The sequence below is a fragment of the Pomacea canaliculata genome, linkage group LG1 (genome assembly GCF_003073045.1).
Source record: "Pomacea canaliculata isolate SZHN2017 linkage group LG1, ASM307304v1, whole genome shotgun sequence".
NCBI lineage: Eukaryota > Metazoa > Mollusca > Gastropoda > Architaenioglossa > Ampullariidae > Pomacea > Pomacea canaliculata.
In genome coordinates, this window is record NC_037590.1 from 22,516,702 (window position 1) to 22,540,676 (window position 23,975).

Here is a 23,975-nt window from a genome sequence, read left to right on the forward strand (position 1 = left end):
ATTACTAGTAATAAATGTCTTCTGAAGAAGATAAAAGATTTTTGGGTGGGATTTTTTCCTTATTTAATCTGTAAATTACAGTGAAGGAGGCAAAAAACCTCTGTCCCATGGACCCAAATGGACTGGCCGACCCCTATGTTAAAGTGAAACTCATTCCTTATGACGACACACAAAAGAACAAGCAAAAGACGAAGACTATAAAGTCTACTTTGAACCCGGAATGGAACCAGATATTTGAAATGTAAGTGTGATCATTGTTTTGTCCTAAGCAACGAAGCGCTCTTAGCTTGGTACTTGAACATTTGAGAATTAGATTTCATTGGGCTTGTAAACATTTTAGGATGTCCAATAATAAGCATTTAGAAGGTGGGGTTTTTTTTTTTAAATCAAGTGCTATTATATTTTCACTTCAGGAAAGGTCAGAGACATAAGGTCAAGACTGAAATCTGCAAAATTCTTCCAGAAAAAATTTATACAGCTAAGATTTACACAGACAGTTATGTTAATAAGTATGAGTTTTAACATTGATTAAAAATATCTTTTTTGAAACTTAATGATGCACTGTTATATTTCCTTGTTCATAAAATCTTTGATGTGATATTAGGATTCTGCTGAATGATTATTAAAGCTAGTTCCATGGTGATTTATCTTTTTTAACATTTTACCGGCCATCATTGGCAGAGAACTTTCAGGAGATGACCATTCAAAGCGACTCTCTCTAGAAGCCTGGGACTGGGATCGTACATCTCGCAATGACTTTATGGGTTCTTTATCCTTTGGCATCTCAGAACTCATTAAGAACCCTGTGGAGGGTTGGTTTAAATTACTAAGCCAGGAGGAAGGGGAATTCTATGGTATACCTGTCAATGATGACATCACCGAGAGTATTCAAGAAATCAAAAGGAAAATGCAGGTAAGGTTTTGTCCTAGAGTCAGAGAAAGCATGTAAAAGTGGTAAATGTTGAAAGAAAAGCATGAATAGTCTATAGTCCTGGACCTCTTGTGCTACCAATTTTTTTCAGATTTCTTTTCCAGATGCATCAGGTAAACATGAAGTGGGAAATCTGTAATTGGCATCATTGTCTTTCATTCGCATAGATACTTAACTAGAAAGAACTCTGTCCAATAAGATTTTACCAAGCACTTATGTTGACTGTATTTAGTATTCATCCCAGATTTCTGGCTGACTGCATTAGTCATTCACTTCTTAGCTTTTTTATAGTGTATAGTGTATATAATATGTTCAAAGTGAGAGCCTTTCTCACCTCGAGTCTCAGAACTTACAGACGATTCAGCCAAAGATTACCTAACTTTGAAAAAAGCACTTGATAGATTAAGTTTGTGTCAAATATGTTCATGTCTTTATATCCTTGTTACCAGGACTTGTGGTCTATGGTGATGGATTATCAGAACATCAGAGCTTCTTGTGAGCTTCTTAAACTTCTCTCTCTTCCATGAGTGTGCATAGAAATCCAAGATCAGTGATATTAGCAATTGCACCCAGGACTTTCCAGTCTGCATGGACCTGAGATACATTACACCTGCTGATTCTTCTGTGTGGATAAGCAGTCCTCAGTCCCTTTGCTGTCTTCATTTGAGATTTTATCTAATAAGCAGTTTAGCAGTTATCAAACTAGCTTTGAATGAGAACATATTTATCAACATGCCAGTGATGACTTTTGAGTCAGGAGGAATGTAGTGAAAGGAATAGTTTGTGAGCAATTCCTGCAGGGCTGATCTTACGCAGATATATATACATCACTGGATATGGGGACTCATCTGTTGCCAAATTTTTGAAGTTAGCAATAAGACAAGGTCATTTAAACATCCTTGCATTATTGGACATCACTGCATCTTTAGGGGATGCTCATAGCTTAGTTGTGATTGTCATACAGTGTGTGCAGTAGTGATAATGTATTTGTGATTCGAGGGCTTGCTGTCTTCATTTGTGTATGGGGACTAGCAGTTCACAGTAATGATCAGATGTGAGATCTTGAGAAATATCAAATGCCTGCTTTAACTGGTCATCAGGTTGATGACCCAGTCCTAAGATGTGATCTCTTTTATGAGTGGGCTGCAAAACAGACTGGATGAGACGAAAAGTGTGCAACAATTCTGACATTTTTACTGTGTCAGGATGAGACTTGTTGTCAAAATAGACATTAACATCTCCAAGAATCACTGCAGGTCCACTGAGTGCATTGCTAGTCCATGCCATAGTCCAGCATATCATGAAATTCTAAGAAAAAGGTGGAGGCTGTGGGTTCTTAGCACTTGGAAGGGGTCTATAAATGCAGAACAATAAATGTATCAAGAAATAGGGAGCTGAAAAAGAGACTTGTACACATTCAAAAGATGTATGTGGGAACGATAAAGCAGTAGTAAAAGACAGGTGCTTGGCAAGTTATTTGTAGATAATAGCAATGCCGCCTCCACGTTTAGGACAGGGTAATAATTTCAGACAGTAGCCCACTGGAGTGAGATCGACACACACACGTTACGGTTGATGACATTAGCTGGTACACTTTGATCACTCGGATGCTCATCCTGATGCTGATGACGTCAAAGAATCTTTACAATGGCTGTGAATGTTGAAAGTACTACACACGTTGCAGAAGGGAGTGTGCAAATAACCTGTGTAGGAAACTTGATCCAGTATAGAGTTGACAACACATAGCGAAGCTGTGGCAGAAGCAGAATCTGTGTCAGAACTTGGTGACGAGGGACATGCGGCAAAATAGCAATGAGCGGCTGAGCATATATATATATTAGTGCAAGAAATGTGTTGGCTTAGATGTTTCGTCCTTATCTTGGCTACAATCCTGTCTTGCATCCTGAAAGAGAATTCTTTACAAGACGGAGTTTCTTTCCTGTTATTGTTTTTGTTTTGTTTTGTTTTTTCTCAGCTGGAACAAATTATGAATTCGTTGCTGTTAGATGCATACCATGGGCCTTTTAAGTTTCTTCCAGCTGTTTAATAAGCTTGGTCTCAAGGCATTTTATAATTTTCTATTCTTCTTTATTCAAGGTTTTTTTTTTCAAGTTCCCACACAGGGGATCATGAAGTTAAAACTTTGTTCTTAGCTTTGACCTGAAGTGATAATATTTCAAATTTTGGCTGGTATTCAGTTTCCATTTATTTGTGCAACTTATGAAGTAGTGCAGTAGCTCTATATTTCTTTTTTAGTGACCGTATAACCTGGAAATTAAATGTAAATGTTATCTCCCCTCACCCACACACATTTCTTGTGATATACCCTGACAGGACTCTAATCTCATCACTACTGCTGCAGAGATTATTAACTATTTGCATAAATTAGATTTTTGACTGAACTTGATCATGATGATAGTTTCGTAAACATTAGAGAATATTAGTTTATTTAGACAATAGAAATACATAAGAAAATAATGTAAATTTTCTTTGGTTGATAGACATTATTTTATGCTGAGAATTTGTTACTGAAGAACAATGGCAATATTGATGATTCATCTGTTATGATATTATATTGTAAATACCAAATTAAAGAAATTTTATTTCTGTGAGAAAGTTTTTATAAATTGTCACATGACTATAAACTTCTTTTTTTTTTTATTTTCAGAATGCTGAAGTTAATGACAAGAAAGCAGAGCCATCTGCCTTGGACAAGTTGAAGAATCTGAACAAGCAGGACATTGTTCGTGCCAATGATTTTAATTTTCTAACTGTTCTAGGAAAAGGCAGCTTTGGAAAAGTAAGCATATTTTTGTATAATTTCACAGGTATAGCCTAAAGACCTGCAAGAAAAACTTCTTTTTAAAATGAACAAGTTTAGTTCATTGCAGATTCCTCATTCCCGAAAGTTTAAGCAAATAACTCCCTCACCTTTGTGGATACAAGCTTCCAAAAACCTTATAATGCACAGAAAGAACTCATATCCATGACATATTACTTATGTGTGTACGTGTTTAAGGTTTAGCCAGTCAGAAAACTGGGAGCATATGATGATGGCACTTATTCCAATATGACATGGATTTAAGTCCTTTCTGTGCACATGTGAGAATCTTAGTTGTTGAAGACTTCATTTTCCTAAATAGAATGGTTATTTGCTCGTATTTTGGAAATAAATACATTGTAATAATCTAGTCATATTAAGGGGGGGGGGAGAGGTTAACTTTTCTGGTCTTTTAGCTCCATTTTACATATCCATTCTGTTTCATGATATCAGCATCAAGTTGCCATACTTTATACTTTACTGTTTGTAAATAATCAGAGTTAAGGACACCTTTTTTTGCGGGGGACAAATCCAGATATAATCTTAAATTATTTCTTCTTGTCTATGTTTTGATTACCTTTAATTATGACCAACTAGTATTTATCATTTTCATTATTGCAGCCAAACCGCTCCAGCGGTTTTGTTTTTTAAATGTTGTATAGGAACAGATGGTATAGAAATGACATTCAGAATCATGACCATCATAATACAAGCACAAACCATCAATGATAATTACCAGTGCAGAGAATTAATATTTGGTGATTATCAGCTATAACTTGAGTTAAAAGATTTCTGTTGGGCTCCTTTTAAGAAATCACAACATTCAAGATTGTGCATTTTATTTTTGTGTGTGCAGGTGGTTCTTGCTGAACGGAAGGGTACAGATGAGCTTTATGCCATCAAGATTCTAAAAAAAGATGTGATAATCCAGGATGACGATGTGGAATGTACTATGATTGAGAAGCGTGTGCTTGCCATGGCCAGCAAACCACCATTCCTAGTACAACTTCACTCATGCTTCCAGACTATGGTGAGACTTGAGTGGGTTGAAACTCTAATTATAACTTTCTGTTGTTAATTACAGGAATAAAGCATGACAAAAACAAGAGTATTGATCTAAGATTATTTGGGTCAGATTGAGAGAACAGTTCAAGTCATTTTTTGTAAACTTTTTTGTGCATCTTGGCTCATTTTTGATAGAATGCTTGAAATTAGACAAGTATATCACACAGAAAGCAATAATTAAACTAAAAGTGACAGTACTTTTCTGACAAGAACTTTTTTTTGATTTGGGTGAAATAAATTGCAGACTAAAATGCTTTACCAATTTAGACTGCAGAAATATATTAAAATAAATATCCAACACACAGCAGACTTGCTCGAGGCCTTAATAAAGTCTTAATATTTGAAGAAGAAACATTATGCAGATCTTCATTAACTCTTTCCTAGCATTTTGTGTCCACATTAGCAAACTTCACAACCAGTACCTGTTCTGTACACTATAATGTGAGCAGCGCAGTATCACAAAAAACATACTTTGCATAAATCAAATGATAAATAAGGGAAGAAACTATTGGTAACTCTAGGAATTGTTCTATGAATTACTTCCCTTATGGAGCTGAAATAGTCAACCAGTCAGGTATTTTGTGCACCACATTCAAGACAATTTGCTATTTACTCAATTTGACATTGATTTGTACTCCAAGAGCCAAAAATAGCAAGAAAATAGTAACTAATATGTGAAGTCTAATATGCTAATAAAATATTTCATTGTTTGGTACTTTATGTTTGTATATTTTGTGTAAATAATTTTTTTTCATCTCTGCCTTGCAACCCAATTTCATGACAGGCGCTCTCTGCTCCATACAGTTACCATCTTTCATTTGAATTTAGTAGAAACTATATTTCAAAAACTGTACTTCTTGCAAATTAAATCACTTAAATGTTTTAAGAAAATGCTCATTAAAACGTATGTCAGTGATAGTAGTCTTTACTGTAAGTTAATAGGTGTAAATATTGGAACACATTGTACTTTGTGCTAAATAATATTGGGAAGGAGATAGCTAAGGGGTTAGAGCACTTGCATCCAAACCAAGAGGCACACCAGTTTGATACTCATGTGACCCAGCAGACTCCCTCCAGTCAACCTCCAGTCAACCCAACCATTAGGAATGTTTACCTGACTCTGTAGAGGGTCAGGGAAGGGAATGTATCGAGGGGAAAAAGCTGGTCACACAAGAGGCGAGGTCTTAGACACCTCTCTCCCCAGTAGCCTGAAAAGTTTAAGTAATGACTAGAGGATCAACAAGAGCGACCACTGTTATGCGAGAGCACACCCCCTTTAGGACAGTAACATCAGGTCACGAGTACACATCTTTCACGAAAAATTCTTGTATTATGCCACTTGTTGACATAGGAACATACTCCTCTGCCACTAGCCTTACTAGTAATTATGGCAAATCTGATCTAAATCGACCACAGAAGCCAGTAATGTCTAGACCAGGGCAAAGATCCTTTGATCAGTCAGTTTCGTGGAGCCATGTTTCAGTAAATGCCAACAAACAAGTATCCCTATGTAGTTGAAAATTGTGCACCAGTGCCTCAAGCTCATCATTCTTGCCACGAATTTACTGGACGTTGGATAACAGGACAGATAAAGATTGAGGAAAGGAATCGAGAGCTGCACAAGGAGCGGCCATCTTTTTAGTGTCAAACCCAAAGATAAATGCGACTTGTTAAATCTACTAAAGAAAGGAAATACTGTTAACTTGCCTCTCGTCGTCTTTCGGAAAAGAGAACAATCGAAAACGTTTAGTTCAAGAGTTGTGACACCATGTACCACTAGGCGTCCTCATGAAAATGCTGTGGATACTCGTCACAGAAGGGCATGGCCACGGATATATCCAGGTCAGCACGGCTTCACTTTCCCAACTAAGTGGTCACTCTTGTACTCTTTTTTTAAATGGTATTTGATTGCATTGTGTAATAAAGTTAGAATTTTTACAGTTTTTAATTGCCTTCTGCACTTGATGTGACAGAAAATTTGATATCAAATAATGATTTTATAGTGATTTTTTCCTATGAAAATTCATAAATCATACATGTTCTAACAATTTTTTAAATTCCATATTTTCCCCTAAAGTAAATATCAGTCACTTAGTAAGTAAGAATTCTCCTTAAATCTTTATTTAAGAAAAAGAACAGCAGAAAATGATGGGTCTGAAATAAACCCTGAGTATGGAATGGAGTCAGAGTATATTGGAGGTAGCTTAATGATATAGGCAAACATGTCACCTAACTAAAATAATATAGTAAATGTAGACTTTTTATTTTTTTAATAAAAGAAAAGGACTTGATCTTAATGTAGACTTGACCTGTGCCAGCATTTTTTGTTTTTTTGTTGTTTTTTTTTTGTTTTTTTTTTTGTTTTTTTTTTTGTTTTACTTGCTGCATAGACCTCAACTTGTAATTATTTTCCTTACTATATCTTTCACTTTATTTTACTTTAATCCAGATCAGATATGCAAATCTGAATTCTTTTATGACATACTTTGTTATATTTATTTTGGATGTCTTATTTTCCATTCAAATAAGGAATACATTCGAGTTCCTGACTGTTGAAACAGGATCGACTCTATTTTGTGATGGAATATGTCAATGGAGGAGACCTCATGTATCGTATTCAACAAGAAGGCAAATTCAAAGAGCCAGTAGCTGCGTAAGTAATGTCTTTATTCTCAGTAATGAAAAAAAATTGTTGTTCTTCCAGAAATGCTTTTTGGGTTGTGCAAACTCTTAAGCTCATTTAAAAGCTGATCCTTTTGTTTTTGTGAACCTTTTTTATATAGGTCACAGCACTCCATACAGTGAATAATACTTATAGGTTTACATAACATGTATTTGTCAATAATGACTATGACATGTTAGTGTAAACAAGATGATGGAAGAATGTTATAAATAATTCATTGGTGTCATTATGGTGTTTTTTTTCCCCTTCAGGTTTTATGCAGCTGAGATTGCAATCGGGCTATTTTATCTGCACCAAAATGGAATTATATACCGGTATAGTATCTGTTTGGGTAATACAACATCTTAGAGAAAAAAATTATTGCTTGTTAATTTTATTGAATATTTAGGATGTACATACCTTCCTCTAACAGGGAAGCATATGATGTTCACAAGGTAAAAGAAAAAGATCACTCCTTAACCTTTTCAGGTTGTTGGGGGATGTTCACAAAGGTAAAGATGATAAAACCATTATTACTTCTGATTGAAATACATAGCATATATTCCAACTCAAATTTATCACATTCAAACACCATACATCTTTTACCATTCTACCGAATCACAATACATTGCAGGCAAAAATAGCAGCATTAACAAGAGATGCAGGTTTTTAAAGACTTTTTGAAGACAGCAGTAACAGAACAGTAGACAAAGGTAAATTGCTCAGACTGCTGGACCAAAATAAGAATTGCTATCCCCAAGTTTTTTTTAAGCACTATTATCTCTAGATATTTAGCAGGGAACATTAACGTATAGTTGAGGTTAACAGCTATGTTAACACACTTTCATTTGTCGAGCAACTCAAATATTTCAGATGGAGTAGTTTTTCATTGGTTCTTTCGTGCCTTCATTGAATGCACTCTGAGTTGCTCCATTATTGTCTGGTTCAGTGGTGCAATCAACTAGGACAACTAGAATATGTTAGATATGCATCCAGGATTGTCTGATGTGAACTCCTATCTGTTGCTTTCCAGTTTAACGTGCACCAGTCATCCATGATCCATCTCTTCTTATCCACCATTTGTTCATGCCCTCTAACAGCCCCCCCCCCAACCTCCACTAACAGGGAAGCATTTCAAAGTGCTGCCATTCAGGACTTCTCAATCTTGACAGCTTCTTTCCTTGAGCAATTTTATTAATTTCTCAGGTTCATTTATTACACTGTCTGTATTAAAGAAGAGCTATGTGGGTGTGATTCATGCTGCAACACATTCATATTCTCTGCCTGTGGAATGTGGAATAAAGTCCTTAAGTCTGTCTAAAATTTCAAGGGTCGTCAGAACAGGAAAAGGTAGAAAGGAGCTGTGGAGCACACTGAAGCTGATTTGCAACCTGATGCTCTGGGGATGGGAAGCTGATTTGCAACCTGTTGTTCTGGGGATGGGAAGCCAATGTAACAGCATCAGGAGGTGGCATGAATCTTCTGGGCTGCATTGGCAATGAGTCGAGCAGCATAGTTCTGCAGTCTCTGTAGTTTGTAAAGGAGAGGATTCGGAATATCAGCAAAAAAAAAAAGTGAGTTGCCAGAGTTCGCCAAAATAGAACTACAGATGTAACGGGTTTTTGTGGCTTGAAAAAATGAGGTTTACAAGTGATCTATTCCAAGTTGAGGGATGCAGCAGAGCTATAACTACTGTTCTGTTCAGAATTTTTTAAGCTATCTGAATTTGTCAAAATTGAAAAGGAATTTAAGTGTTTAAAAATGACTTTCTTTCCTACAGAGGAATATTTTAATTTGAGCCCTATGTGTTACCTGCTAGGTTTATTCCTCTACTATTGCCTCATCTGATTGGACAGCTCATCCTGTTCAACCCAGCAGCATTAGTACCTTATTTATCATGAAAAGTAAAAAGTAAAAGGAGGCAGGACATGTTGAATCCAGATTACTGCCATTATGTTATGAAGCTTTACAGTAATTATACGACAGCACAGTTAAAAAAAATTTTATAGTCCAGCTTCTCGGTATCATCCATTATTCACTTTCTGAATGGAACTGTTTAGTGTCAGCAAGCTTTGACTTTACAAAACAATTACAGATTGTAGCATGCAGTACCAGAGGGAATAGCATACCTACGGAAGAAAATTCATTTATTTTATCCCAAAACTGGTACTAGAGGTACCAGTCATAGGGAAGATATGATGGGTATATTAGTAGGAAGCTTAAGATACCTAGCCCAAAAGCACCGTTTACCACATGAAAGCTACAAGTGTATATTTTTATGCAATAAAAAGTGCAGTTTATTTCCAGAGACCTGAAACTGGACAATGTGATGCTAGATTCAGAAGGACATATTAAAATAGCAGACTTTGGAATGTGCAAGGAGGGCATCCTAGAAGAAAAAACTACAAGAACTTTTTGTGGCACTCCAGACTATATTGCACCTGAGGTATTGAAAACCTTTTTGGTTATATATTTTCTGAGGGCATATCAGTGATTTATATTTAATAAGAGAGAACAGATTTTTGTTAAAGAATTAACAACTTTTTCTGTTGTTCCTGAAAAGGCACACAAACTTTGAGTCAAATATTACAAGAACTTCAGATTTTAATTGTGCATACTTGGAATGCTATATTTTGCCTTTTTCTTCAATCTTTTATTATTCATAATTGAATGTTATCCCTAGCAAGATGATCCTACAAGGTCTCAGCTTTTTGTATGTTGCAGATTGTGTTGTACCAGCCATATGGAAAGTCTGTTGACTGGTGGGCCTACGGTGTATTGCTTTATGAAATGTTAGCAGGACAGGTAAAAATAACAGTGCTAATAATTCTATTAATGCAAATTTCTGTATATTTTTAACAGTGGTGGTGAAAGGGAATAGATTTGCTCCATTCTAAATCATCATTTATTGAAATAAGCTGTTCTGTTGAACTCTTCACAGTTCAGTTGACCTTGTGTAGAAAAACAATGTTGTTTGTAACTGAGCAAGAATCCTTAAGTTGTAACCATAAAATGGTGTTTACAAATATGACATGTTGGAGTCCTGCCTATCTGTTTATGAGACCCTTTTCAATACATTAATTTGCTTATTTATTCTGGTCTGCTCTTGCTGGAAATTTTTGCATCATGCTTTGTTTAATTTTCTAGTAGTATTTCTATGTAATATTTGATGATAGCTAATGACAGACTTCATGACAAGGTGTTTGTTTTTGTTTATGAATTTTATTAGACTTGTACACTAGCATGAGAAAATGTTATAAAATGTAAGAAAAGTATTCAGATATTTTTTCACTTTTTCCTTCTCCACTTACTAGCTATTGCTGTTGTGTGCAGCCACCTTTTGATGGAGAGGATGAGGAGGAGCTTTTTACATCCATCACAGACCACAATGTGTCTTACCCCAAGGCCATGTCCCGTGAAGCGGTCTCCCTTTGTAAAGGGGTAGGACATGTGGCTTTCTGTTCTCCATGATTTTTTAGAAAATTACATATAATGAAAATATTTGGAAACAGAAATAAACAAACACTGCAATCGCAGTAGGCTCCTATTTGAGTAAGGGTTGCGAGTATGGCCTTCTCTCCCCAACTTTCCTAGTTCAACCCATTTCACATATTGAAATAAATCAAAGTATGTTTTTGCTAGTTTTGGTCACCAAACACTAGATATATAAATAGGTTCTCTAAACTGACAGGCCTACTGAAATTGTGATGGAGTTTTATCAAAATTGCCTTGCTTTTCAATACACTATACTTCCTGTGATTGCATTTTGATTATCAATATATGAACAAAAAAGAATATTCAAATAGCATGGTTTGTTTATGACTAGATGCAAAATAAATGCTTGGAACTATACTACCCTAGCAAGTTTCAGTCCACAGCCTCAGAAGTTGGTTATGATCGTAGTCACACACTACTCCACTTTCTCACAGTATTTCTTGCTTAAAAGCAGATCAACTTTGCCCTCATTTGTTGGGAGTCTTAAGGTTGGTAGATGCGTCACTTTGCATTTTCTCTAACAGACTCCTGGTTAATGTTGACAGCTGCTGACAAAAAACCCAACAAAACGACTAGGATGTGGTCCTAGTGGGGAGCGAGATATTAAGGATCATGCTTTTTTCCGTCGCATTATATGGGACAAGATAGAAAGCCTTGAGGTTCAGCCACCATACAAACCCAAAATAGTAAGCATTCTTCCTTCTTGCATCCTTTATCATCGTCTGTACACCAGGCTTTTGTCTGGCTTCCCTGAGTTTGCAGGTGTGTTTGTTGATGTCATCTTGTCCAGCAGTTTTTAATTTACAAGTTGGTTTTTTTTTGGTTGTTGTTAATAAATGGCAGTGTATTTCATGTTAACATTGGAATTCACATAAAAAAATTAGGTCAGAGTTTTTTTATTAACAAATTTGGTAAATATGTTAATCATATAATATACAATTTTTTTCCATAACTTTCTCAGTAGTAAACTTCTCCATACCTCTCTTTTTGTTTGGTGTTTTTTTTTTTTCACAGCAATACGTGGATTATCAGACAGAATGCATTCTGTGCTTTGTCTTGTTTGTCTGGCTTGCAGTCTGTTTCCACCTCCTCTACAGAACCTTGCTCCCTTTACAGTGAATGCATTAAGCTTATCATTCTATCTCAATGTTTCTTTTTGATCGTGTATTTTCCAGCACATTTTATCAATTTATCTATGCACATCCATAAAGTTCATTCTGTTTATGCTTGCTTATATTTTCTAAATAAATTTTGGACTTGACAGATGCAAATACAATTTTTGGTGGAGACGTATCCTTTTGTATATTTAACTGATGATCACACAGTCTCAGTGTTTTGCAAGTAAAAGTCTTCAGTAAACTTCATTAGCAGAGTTTACATAATATACACAGATAAGAGTGCATCTATACGATGAATAGTGCTTTCAGGACTTTCTAGGTTATTAAAATTCCTGAAGATCTTTCAGACAAAAGCTATATATGAGACTGTGGGGACCACAGATTTGACATTGTCTTGCTGAGTATGGCAGCCACATTCTTCTCTTGCATGTAGTGGTGAAGGATTTGCTTGAATTTCAGAAATCTGTTGTATTTCAAAATTTAGGAGAGACTTTTTTTTTTGATTTTCCCTTTCATAAACATAAATTAAAAAATTGTATGTCATTAACCTATAAAAGTGAGTTATTGATATAAGGTATAATAGTTATGCTTGTAGAAAATGTAATAAAGGGGACAGCAGGAAGAAGGTGTTTCAATAAGTGTTATTCATTGTGGAGCGCATTCTGTTGTTGTGTATGCATTCAATGCACCTGTGTTGGTGGGCGTGTTTGATGTGATTGGTGCAGTTAGTAGTCTCAGTGATGTGAGGCTGCAGCTTACAGTAAGTGGTATGTGTTATGAGTAGTCTATGTTGTTTGTTGCATTGTGTCATGCCAATGGGATTTTTGGTTTCCTTTGTCCCTTCTGTTATGTAGACTGACCGCAAAAAGGCTGAGAACTTTGACAAGTTGTTCACACGTATCCCTGTGAAAATGACGCCCATCGACAGTCTGGTCATCATGAACATTGAAGATGATGCATTCAGAGACTTTTCCTTCGTCAATCCCTATTTTACCGTCCATTCTTGAGTTGTGTGCCGTATGTACTTTGTTTACTTTAGTTTTCCGTTTTGGTTTAACCCCCCTCCCTTTTATTTTCCTTTGTTTACAGTGCGATTTTGACTGGTTGTTCAGTAATACTCATTGCCACGCCTTTTTTATTGGGATAGAAAAAGAATTTGTCCACTTTATTTAATATAGGTGTTATTGACTGTTCATTCTGAAGGATATAGGCAAGAGGAAAAATATGATAACTCATACACAGTATTCATAACAGAAATTATAAATTAATATCTGAGTACCTTGTGAAATCTAACTAAAAGGTAATGAAGATGTTTTATTCTGCTAATCTCTGAAATCCCTTTTAATACAACTGCATTGTCTCTACCTGGCCTTTGTTTGGTATTTAGTTTTGTTTGACATTATGTTTTGTTTATGTGTTGCTTGAGATTATGTTGGAGTGCTATGCTAAATGGCTTAAATTGTAGGCTTGACAAGTGTTGTCTAACACTTTTGAAAGGCTCAGTGCTTCACACTGGAAATCACACTTAGACATAGCATTCTTTTTTCATTAAATACTGTTGCACATTTGGTTTCTCAAAACATTCGATTAGAGCAGTGATGCCCAACCTTTTTCGGCCTGCGGGCCATATCCATTTCAGACAACCATGTCGAGGGCCATATCTATTTCGGACAGCTGTGTCGCGGGCCACTTCACCGCAAAAATACAAAAAAGAAAAAAAAATAGAACAGATACCATTTTTATTAGAAGCAAGTTGTACTTACCATTAATTATGTAGTAATTAGTGGGATATTTGAAGTCGTCTTGTTAAAATAAAAGTTAGAAATTGTCTTAAAATACATTTTAATCAAGGTACCCCAAGGCGATCCGTCCTGATTTCCACAGGGAAATGAAATTCAAACGCTGTTTCGGTATTGCTTCCTTATCAGAACCCCATTGTTTTATACCTTTCTAGAAAGCCCGGAGTCTGTATTTTCAATCTCTTTAACGGCTGATGCAAATATTAACCAATCAAAAGATCACTAATCCCCTGTAGAATGCGGCGTCCCTCGTTCTCAAACACTGGTTTCCTCCCAAGACGAAAATCAAGAATGAAATCCATCGATAGATTGAGAGACGCCCTACAAAGGGATAAATACTTCTTCCCTTTTTTTCGTTTGTTTTTTTCTTAGGTTTTCTTTATTACTAACATGCCGATTTCCTGTACTGTGGGCAGAAGCTTCGCGGGCCGGATATGGCCCGCAGGCCGTAGGTTGGGCATCCCTGGATTAGAGTAATTTTATTTCTGTAACAGATTTGGTTCAAGTATAAAGGTTGTGTACCACCCTTTAAGCAAATGTAAAGTATGAGACTAAGTGACATTTCAGAGAAAAAAGAGAAACAGGAGGGAAGAAAGAATACAGAATAGAGAACACAGAAGCTGATAGGTGTAGGAAACTTTGAGCTCAGAATGAATGTAAAAGAAATAGTGAACACTACATTGAGAGAACAATCTGTTTAGTACCAACAGTAGGCACACAGAGTGTTGTCTTGATATGCTGGATATTAAGTATCAAGAGTCCATGCCTGGCCAGCTGTCATTTATTTAGAGAAGATTTAACATGTATGGTGAAGGCTGAATGTTCACAGCTCCAGATGCCTACCTCACTTTTCTGATCTTTTTCCTTTGATCAGAAGATGTACTTAATGATGCAGGCTGTCTAACATGTGATATATGCAGCAAAAAGGTTCATGCTGGTGAAAAGGTTTACTGTATTAAGTAAACTAAATTTTAGAAATTGTAGATTTCTTAAAGATTCACGTTTAATACCGTGATATATATATATGTCATTGGAAGTGGATCAGTGTTTCTTTTGGGGAGATGGGGTAAGCCTGTAGAGGGAAAGAAATTTTTTTCTACATAATTTGGAGCAGTATACTATTTCCTTTGTGGTAGCACTGAGCTGAAGACCTAATACTATGTGAATGCATCAGCCAGACAACACTGGTTAGGGGTGCATTTATTCCCTTATTAAAAATATCCCTTGAGAGTGTTTGTTTCTTAGAATCGTTTTATTGGTGGGGGTGGGGGAAAGTTCTCTCTCCCCTTGGAAATAGACTGCTTATACAGAGTTGGGGGAAATGAGATCGAATATTAATTAAGGCATCTTGAGAAAGAACTCGAGAAAATGAGTTTAGGTTGGGAGAGGCAGCAGATTGTGAAAGTTATATACCTTTGTGATGTGCTCTTCCATCTTTGTTAATAGTGAGATATGTTTTATTCATATGCTCCCACAGTTCACTCTCACAACATCTATTTAATTATTATGGTAATATTTGTGATGCTGTTTCTGAATATGTTACAGTAAAGGGCTGTCAAATATTTATTACAGTTTGAGATTTGAATATGCTGCCTTTATATTCGCTATTGAGTGCCTGTGTGTGTGCATGCACACATGCACTTGTGCATCCCTGCATGTGCATGAAAATGATTATACATATACATTTTTATGTATATGCATTAACAAATGTTCTTACGTGCAAATTGTGCTTTGCTTGTCTTAATGAGTTAAAAGAACTTGGCTGGAATGAAGCTTATATATGCAAATGCATACATGCACTTGCATGTGCAGTCAGTTGGATAAAGATCTAATTGTACAGCATGCAGGTGAAGGATAAAAAAAAACTGTTTTGTTGACATAGTAATAAAATGAAACTGTTCTTTCTGCTGTTCAGGTATATGATCATAGTGTCACATTGAATTAACTGTTCTGAGCATAATTTTCCACTGCTTTTTAGCAAGCACATTTTCTGATTAAGTAGGTGCTAAATTGAATATGTTCTATTCTTTAAGCTGCAGAATTTGATGTGACCAAAAGGAAATTACTGTTGATGAAGTTGGAAATGAGAGCATATTTGTAATTTTGTAAATGTCCCAAAGAATTTAGTTTTATGAAAGAGCTGATTTCTTGCAACGTATGGTCTAGCTTTCATTTCTGGCTTTGAAACTGTTCCCATCTATGTCTTTCATGATTTGTTTTTCTTTTTTTAACAGAAAAGCCGAAAAGATGTGAGCAACTTTGACCGTGAGTTTACGTCGGAGGCCCCTAAACTGACACCAACAGACAAGCTGTTCATCATGAATCTTGATCAGACTGAGTTTTCTGGTTTTTCTTATGTCAATCCAGAATTTGTGGTCAGTGTGTAGGCCAGCTGCGTCCCACCAAGTACCTCACCAGTTGTCTGTGACACCAAATATTAACCTCAAGCATAGTGCATTGCACGCACTCAGGCCTTGCTGTCTCTTAGCTTAGGATGTCATCATATTCTTGCTTTGTTTTTTCTTCTAGAAGGGTTAATCTTAAAATGCCCCTGATAATACAAACGACAAGCCATTCTGTGTGCAGTTCTAAGCGTTTTATATATATAAACTGTAATGTTTCATTGGCCAGAATATCTAATCACAGCTGCCAGCAGTTATAGAGTATATAATTGGTTGAAAACTCCTTCTTCCATTTAGACTGTGCAGAAAGGAGGAAAATTATACAATGAAAAGTAACTTCAGAAATAAAATTGCTGTAAGAAACTAAAAGGTAACTAACAGTTGGCATTAAAATGTTTCCAGGACCTTTTAACTGCTGAGTCTTACCATAAAACTTTCATTCAGAAAATGAGAAATAAGGGTCTAACAGCTGTTTTGACTAGAGTTACTTCTAGAAGAGCTGGTGGCTATATTTTATGCACTGTTAGTTTCCTCTGTTTTGATCTCCACATTTTCCTTGTGATATGAATAGTGGCAAGATAATGACTTGCCTTTTATCACATTTTGTCATATCCATGTGTGCACATCAAGCACATATGCTGTTTTTTTTAAGAAAAACTTCTTTCTCACACACACATAAATGCACATGTATGGAAGCAGGTACAAGTGGATGTTTACCAAAGCATATGCACACATGCACAATCCCAAACACAAAAAAATAGTTACAGAAGAGGGGGTATGGAGGAACAAGGAGAATGAGAGTAAGCTAAATGAACATTAAGATACATTTAAGAATTTGTACATTGCTTGATCTGTAGATAAATGTGTTCTCATACTGCAAGTATAATGTGTTTTTCAACACAATTATAGAAACTTCACAATAAGTCAGAACTGGATTTGCTGATTTAAAAGCCCATTTAAACTCTCCAAATATTCAATTATTTTATTATTATTATTTTGGAATCCAGATAATATAGACAAAACACTTAATGAGCTTAGTGACAGTATTAGATGTTGAGTGTAACCTGCTTCTTTTCAGCTGCAAAGGCAACATATAGATAAACTTTATGTTGCTTTTGGATTATGCTTGATCACTTCGAACTTCTAATTTTATTTTGATATTGTAATATGTTTGGTATTCTTTTTATTCCTTTGATTAAGAACTATTGATGGTTTAAGTGGTAGTGCACATGCACATACCTGCTTACAGCTACTGTAAAAAGACATTGGCTTATTTAAAAATCAGCACTATTAGTATAAAAAGACCTAAGTTTCTTTGCAAATCAATTTAAACATGCACATTTAAGTATTTTAATACTTTTCCAAATTGGTTTTCTTTTTTAGTGTGGGGTGGGAGTGTAGATGATGCAAATCTTTCAGCTGAAAGGAAAGCCACATAAATGATAAGGTAGATTTCTTTCGTGCTTTTATCATTATTATCATGTGTTGTTTTTTTTTCTGGATCCTTGATAAAACTAGACCTGAATGACTGCGCATACCACCTGTTTGACCACGAAGTGTTCCCTTTTTTGCTGTATGCACATGTATGTGTTCAAATCATGCAGCTAATAATTGCTTACAGTTAGTAGGTCTTTCCACATTAAACCAAGAAAAAGCTTCAAAGTTTGGCAAAGGGTTAAATTTACTAAGATCCTAAGAAGCAGTCCAGCATTATAATCCTTGTGGTTGACAGACTTTGTAAGTATTTTTAAAAATTATGAATATGTTTCTAGTCTTTCATTGTTTAAATTTATATTTACTAAAATGTATTAGCTCTTGAGTATGTCATGATTACAAGCAGTTTAAGAGAGTTACATGTATTTTTGCCAACAAAGCCCAGATCCTGTTTCATTTTTAATAAATACTGTATACAACATTTTTTTATTTCAAAACAGTATTTTTAGAGGGAACTATCATGGCATTTAAGGCCAAACAGCAATGTGAAAGCTGAAGAGTTAAATCGTAATTTTTTTCTCTGTAAATATCTAAATTGAATATGAAGCTTGGCTTTTTTGTTCATGGAAAAAGTTTAGCATCTCTTTCTCCTGTGTTTATGTTTTGAAAGTTTTTTTTTAACGGAGTTTAAAACTCCATGTGGCCATGAAATGTGTGGTATAATTTTGTAATAATTATTTATTTTTTGGAATTTTTAAAGTCTGCCCTAGAATCATTTGTCCTTCTTATTTGCATTGTCAATATATGTAACATTCATTGTAAAGGTAGTGTTCTGGACCACTTTAAGGTTGTTTTCTAAATGTGATAAATTACCTGGATTTATATAAGCGTATTCAGATTTTAGAATCACTTGGTTTTCCATCCTGTCTGTTTTGTGTTTTTATAATCTTGTGCTTTAAAAATTTGTTCCTCTCATGTGCGCTAGTAGTTTACTTACTTGGTTTGAACCCAGTCATATGTTTGTTATAAACTGATAGAATCTTGTCTTGTACAATGGAATAAAGAGTACATCAAATTTTAGAGCATTAATGCAGACAATATGAAAGCTAGTTTGACTTCTGTACATAAAGTCGGTTGTGGAAAGCGGAAGCAAGCTGACTATGGCATATGATAAATAAAGCAAAATGGCTAAGACACATTACTGGTTGAATGCAAACTGGTTTCAGCATTTATTTTCTGTAAATGCCTCACATTTTGTGTGCTCTGTTGCTCTGAACACATTAGTTCAAAGTATGCATTGTTTGCCTTTCTTTCCCACAAACTTATTTTCTTCTCCTGTACTATTTTCAGGTCACTCAAAAGAATTTACATAGGTGTTGACATCAACAGAGCAGTATTGCTATTTTTCTGTAAGAAGGAAACTTTAAGCAAAAGATATAAATGCCTTCTGCTTGGGTACATCTAAGGGTATCCTGACAGTCGAGCATAAAAAAAATTTCCAGGGTTTTTTAAAAATTATTTTTGTATTTACTGTTTTAAGTCTTACCCGTGGCACATATGTTTTGACTACATGGCAGTCTATAGTCATGCAGCATTTAGTGCATTGCCTGACTGGGTTTTTTTTAAAGGTTAAATAAGTTAAATCCACATACTAACTTTATCAGTGCTGGGTGATCTCTCAAATGTGTATTTTTCAAGACAGACACCAACTGTTCTGCTTACTTCATTTAAGGTAGAGATCGTTTCATGAATGTAAGCTACGTATTTCACCTGTGCCTGGCGATTAAAAGTTTGTAATTCTCACCTTAAAACTGTAATACCAATACTTTGCTTTGGCAATAGCCTCACATACTGCTCCAAGCACTAATATATTTCTGATTGATCTGCTTTTATAGGACCCAATTGTTGTCATAGCTGCCTTTAGGGTTCAATTTTTTTCTGCTGTTAATGCTGCTGGTCATTAAATGGGTCAAATGCCTAAAGATTGTTAAATATAAAAGTGATACTTGTACTGTATTAGTTGGAACATTTGTAAAGACCATTTCATCGTAGCACTTCTCTGTTTCACACAAACTATAGATAGTTGCAATCATTTGGGTAAATTGATGTGATAACAACATAATAACCACTATTTTCTTTGCAACTAAGACACATCATGAAGTTTTAAAATAGCATAGCCCTATAATACCCATAGCAACATCCCACAAAAATATGGCAGAAAGGAAAATACGGCTATAATTGGGGAGTGAAATTATTGGTTGTAGGTTGAAATCTTACCTCCAGCATATGTAACTTCTCTGTATGTGGCACCTGTTTAAAGGAGTGGTTTAGTTTGCCCTGACACAACCTGTTTGACTCATTGTAAAACAACTAGCTTAGTTTAGTTGAGCATGTATTCTTAAAATTATCAAATCATCAGGTGCAAGGAGTTCTAATCCTTCATTTTTTTCTGGCACTGTGCAAAACAGAATAATTATCATATGGTTCTATTAATACTTCAGTAGTTATAATACAGATTCAGGGATCTTGGGAGCAGAATGTGCAGAGTTCTCTGTGTTTCTTTTTTATTTCTTGTATTTCATGTGCACAAACTTGTAAAGTAAAAGATCAGTATTATAAAAGATTGTTCATATATGAGCATATAATTTTAGCTTGCTTCTTTGTTATTAATATGATCATCTAAAATGTTTTTTAAAGGATCCTCTTTATACATTTTGAGTGATAAGTGAGGGATAGAGGGGGATTAGGAGGGAAGAATGAAGGGAAGATTGTGAAATGTTTAGTTGAAAACATCTGTTTATTTTCAGATGTTGTCGTGGAAAGAATTGTTTTGTTTCATTTTTTACCATGCTGTCAACATATGTTCTCTTTTTAAGTCATGTGCTTGATGTAACATTTTATTGCATTTAGTGGAGAAGACTAAGTTAATATCCAAGAATAACTGGATTCTTAGCAGCGTGGGAATAATTTATTTTCAGACTTTTTTTAAGTTGTTGCAGATACTGATGTATTTTAATAATCCCATGCATTATGTTTTGATGCATTTGTAAAAGTTGTAAAGTTTTGAGTTTTAGAAATCAAATTTTTGGTGACCATGGTTACTTACTTTTATATTCAAATTAAATCACAGAACACATTTGTCATGGCAACATACAACACGTGTGCAATGTGGTGTTTTTTTTTTCTTTCTTTCTTTCTATAGTGATTGTCTTCTTTTGAAGGAATAATGGGAGGGTTGTATACTACATAGTTGGGTTTTTTTTCACTTGTGCTGTCAGTCCTGGCAGCAGTGGCAAGTAATCTTAGAGCAATCTACATGAAGAATGGTGTAAAAGAGAGATTACAGACTCAGTCTAAGCAGAAAGTTACATGAAAGTGTACCGTTCAAATGTTCACTCATTTATGTCTGGATGTTTTATTTTAATCTTTTGATTTCATATAAAATGCTACTTTATGCATAACCTGTTCCAAAGTGGTGTGACCACATTTTATTTTTCTTTCTCATTCCTAAAGAAATTCTTACCTGACCACTTTATTTCTTTGTCAGATATACTGTTGAGAAAATGTAAACTGTTTGATCCTCACATTTGACATCTCAGAAGCCATCTAATATCCTTGCATTGTTTGATTTGCTTGGAGCTGATAATATCAAAAATTTTCACTTGTATTTCTTGTGTGCTGGCTAGAGATATCAGTAACATGGAAGTGTTCTCACCACTCATAATTAATCATTCTTCTTGCCTTGAAAAAACTTCTTTCGTTTTGTGTCTATGTCATCAAGATCATTTCATCACACACATTATTTCACCATGTGCATCAGGACAGAACGAGATCTTACACTGCTGTGTTGTAGGTGCTTATTAGAAGATTGAGGAGATGCACACAGAAAATAATTTCTGCTGAGTATATCATGCGCGTTATCCTTAAGACTTGCATTTATTTTCCTTTTGCACCATGCCATCACAGCTGTCATTTTGCATATCGTCCATAATCTCTACTGGCATGCATTGTCCTCCAAATGAGAGCATGAAAAGATTTTTAACACAATAGAATATGTGCTGCCTTACAAAATGCAAAAGAAAGAAAAAAAGCATCTCTGTCACAAACCAGTAATTTTTAGCTAGTTGTAGGAAAGGTTCAACAATGATTAGAAGAAACTTGAATAGAAACTTGAAACTTGACACTGTTCCCAATAAGATCTGACTTAAAACTTTGGAAACATCATTGTAAACAGATCTAGCTGAAATGACTAGCATTTGAATCTCACTTGTTTCTTTCACCTTTTTTTTTCCCATTAAAATTCACTTATTTCTTTGCGCATTGATAGCTTTTAGTAATGAGGACTCCAGTTAAGTCACCTGTTATATTGCTGATGCCCTGATTTTCTCTGCACCCCTTCCCTCCTTGAGCTGGTGCTCAAGGAGGTTGAAACCCTCAATTCAAATATACTGAATTGTTTTATTTGGAAAATGAAGGTGATAGGTAATAATTCTGGTATATCATTTCTTAAAGATTTTTAGATCTGTCGTGTTTGCTAGATGCTTCTTGTTACTAATGGGTAAACAATTTTAGTAACAAGATTCATGTTAGTTAATTAAAGTTAATGTTGACGTTAAATTTTTTGGAATCCCCAATGTATGAGAATTTAAATTGTGACAAGTGCTTTCTTAGTGAGAATGCATAAGAATGGGTAGTCCTTTCTAACTGTGAATGTTTGATAAATTGTCTCAAAAACTTTCCATTATTGATGCATGAACTATGAATTAAATTGGTTGTACGGATTACTGTCAATGCTCAAAGTTTTCAAAGGAGTGACCTGCGGATTCCAGTTTTGTGCGACTGTGCTGGTTGGAGTGTTCTGTTGATGTTTTTACACTTACACAACTTTTAACTGTGCACAAAGATAGCTAAGTCAGTTTTAATTTGTTAGGACATGTTTCACTGTTAACTTTTATAAGGTACTCTTGTACTTTTTGATTGTCTGTGTTCCTTTCTTCCCCAGCTGTTCCTTTTAAAATTTGCATCATCAATATTTGCATTTTTTCAAAAATGTGTTATCGGTAATATTTGACAAACAGATTTCATCGAATGTTGTAAATTTAAAGATTCCCTTTTCTTAAAATGTGATATTACAATTTGTTTTGCAGCATATTCTACCAGTTTTGACATCTTTTGGCATGACATGTAATTTGCTTCACAGCATATTTGTATCTTGAAAAAGAAAATTTAAGTCTGATAATAAAACATGGAGTAAACATGCAGAGTGGAGTGAAATCATTCATGCAAGCCAAAAATAATAGGTTTACAAAATAGACAGTAGTGTTAAGAAATATAGAAATGAAATTTTATGTGAAAGTATTTTTCTTGAAAGCTTTCATTCTCGAAAGAGTCGTGTTTGCAACCATTTTCTTGAGAGATTATCTATTGCAATATGACCTTAAGTTGCAAGCTCAGGATTCAATCCCAGTTGCTTGCCAAAAACAACTTAAAACGTCAGTCTTTAAAGTTGTTTCTCTATATATATGCAAGAGGTGCTTGCAGAATAAAAGCTTAAATTATGTACAAGCACACCTAATTGTATTATAAATGTGCACTATGTACAAACAAAATGCCCTATCCCAAGTTCCTCTACCTCCAGATCAACTCAATCCCACCCACTCCATCTTTGCTATCAGAAAACCTTGACCATGGATATAGAATAACCATTATACATGGTCTATGCTAAGCCTTTTGACTAAAAATTTGATTTTTTCATAAATGATTTGGAAACTGCTGTAATAGATTGTGCTTGATCTCATAGTCATGAGAAGAGCAAAAGATGCTTTGAAAATCATTTCTAATGGTTCTGTAAGCCGGCAAGTGAGAACATATAACTGTGCAGCAGGAATTAAACGCTATAACTGTGCAGCAGGAATTAAATGCACACACGTTTTTAAATTCCAAAATATGTTCTGTAGAATGCTACAATGTACAATGGGAAATTTTATTTTAAACCTGAAGTCCTTGCTGTCACTGAATTTGTGATGACGATACAGCAAGTTCGTAACACATATAGTAATTAGGTAGGATACTTCTTTTTTCATAATCAGTAATAATTAATTTAAATAAAGTACCAATTCCAATCTCTATTTTACAAAAACAAAAAGTCGTCTTCCTCCCCCCTCTTGCACCGGTATAAAACAGTAAGCAGAACACATTACCACCCAGACACGAGTACTGTGGATCGCTCTGAGAAGAAAAAAGTTAAT

At 35.0% G+C, this 23,975-nt stretch overlaps 1 protein-coding gene across 2 annotated transcripts in view; it reads left to right on the forward strand.

Annotated features, from left to right (window-relative positions):
• The window catches only part of LOC112574179 (calcium-dependent protein kinase C), a 42,743-nt gene extending 19,755 nt beyond the window's left edge, over positions 1-22,988 (forward strand). Inside the window, exons 6-17 of one of the 2 annotated variants that reach the window (XM_025255073.1) lie at positions 82-241; positions 682-913; positions 3,600-3,731; positions 4,609-4,782; positions 7,379-7,470; positions 7,752-7,814; positions 9,787-9,925; positions 10,204-10,284; positions 10,813-10,920; positions 11,520-11,660; positions 12,947-13,109; positions 16,126-16,264. In XM_025255073.1, coding sequence (XP_025110858.1) covers positions 82-241; positions 682-913; positions 3,600-3,731; positions 4,609-4,782; positions 7,379-7,470; positions 7,752-7,814; positions 9,787-9,925; positions 10,204-10,284; positions 10,813-10,920; positions 11,520-11,660; positions 12,947-13,099 — 1,475 coding nt within the window. In that variant the 3' untranslated portion in view covers positions 13,100-13,109; positions 16,126-16,264. Of the gene's footprint in view, positions 1-81; positions 242-681; positions 914-3,599; positions 3,732-4,608; positions 4,783-7,378; positions 7,471-7,751; positions 7,815-9,786; positions 9,926-10,203; positions 10,285-10,812; positions 10,921-11,519; positions 11,661-12,946; positions 13,110-16,125 lie in introns of both variants that reach the window. The other variant, XM_025255079.1, reaches the window with a different exon arrangement.
• Positions 22,989-23,975: the final 987 nt, after the last annotated feature.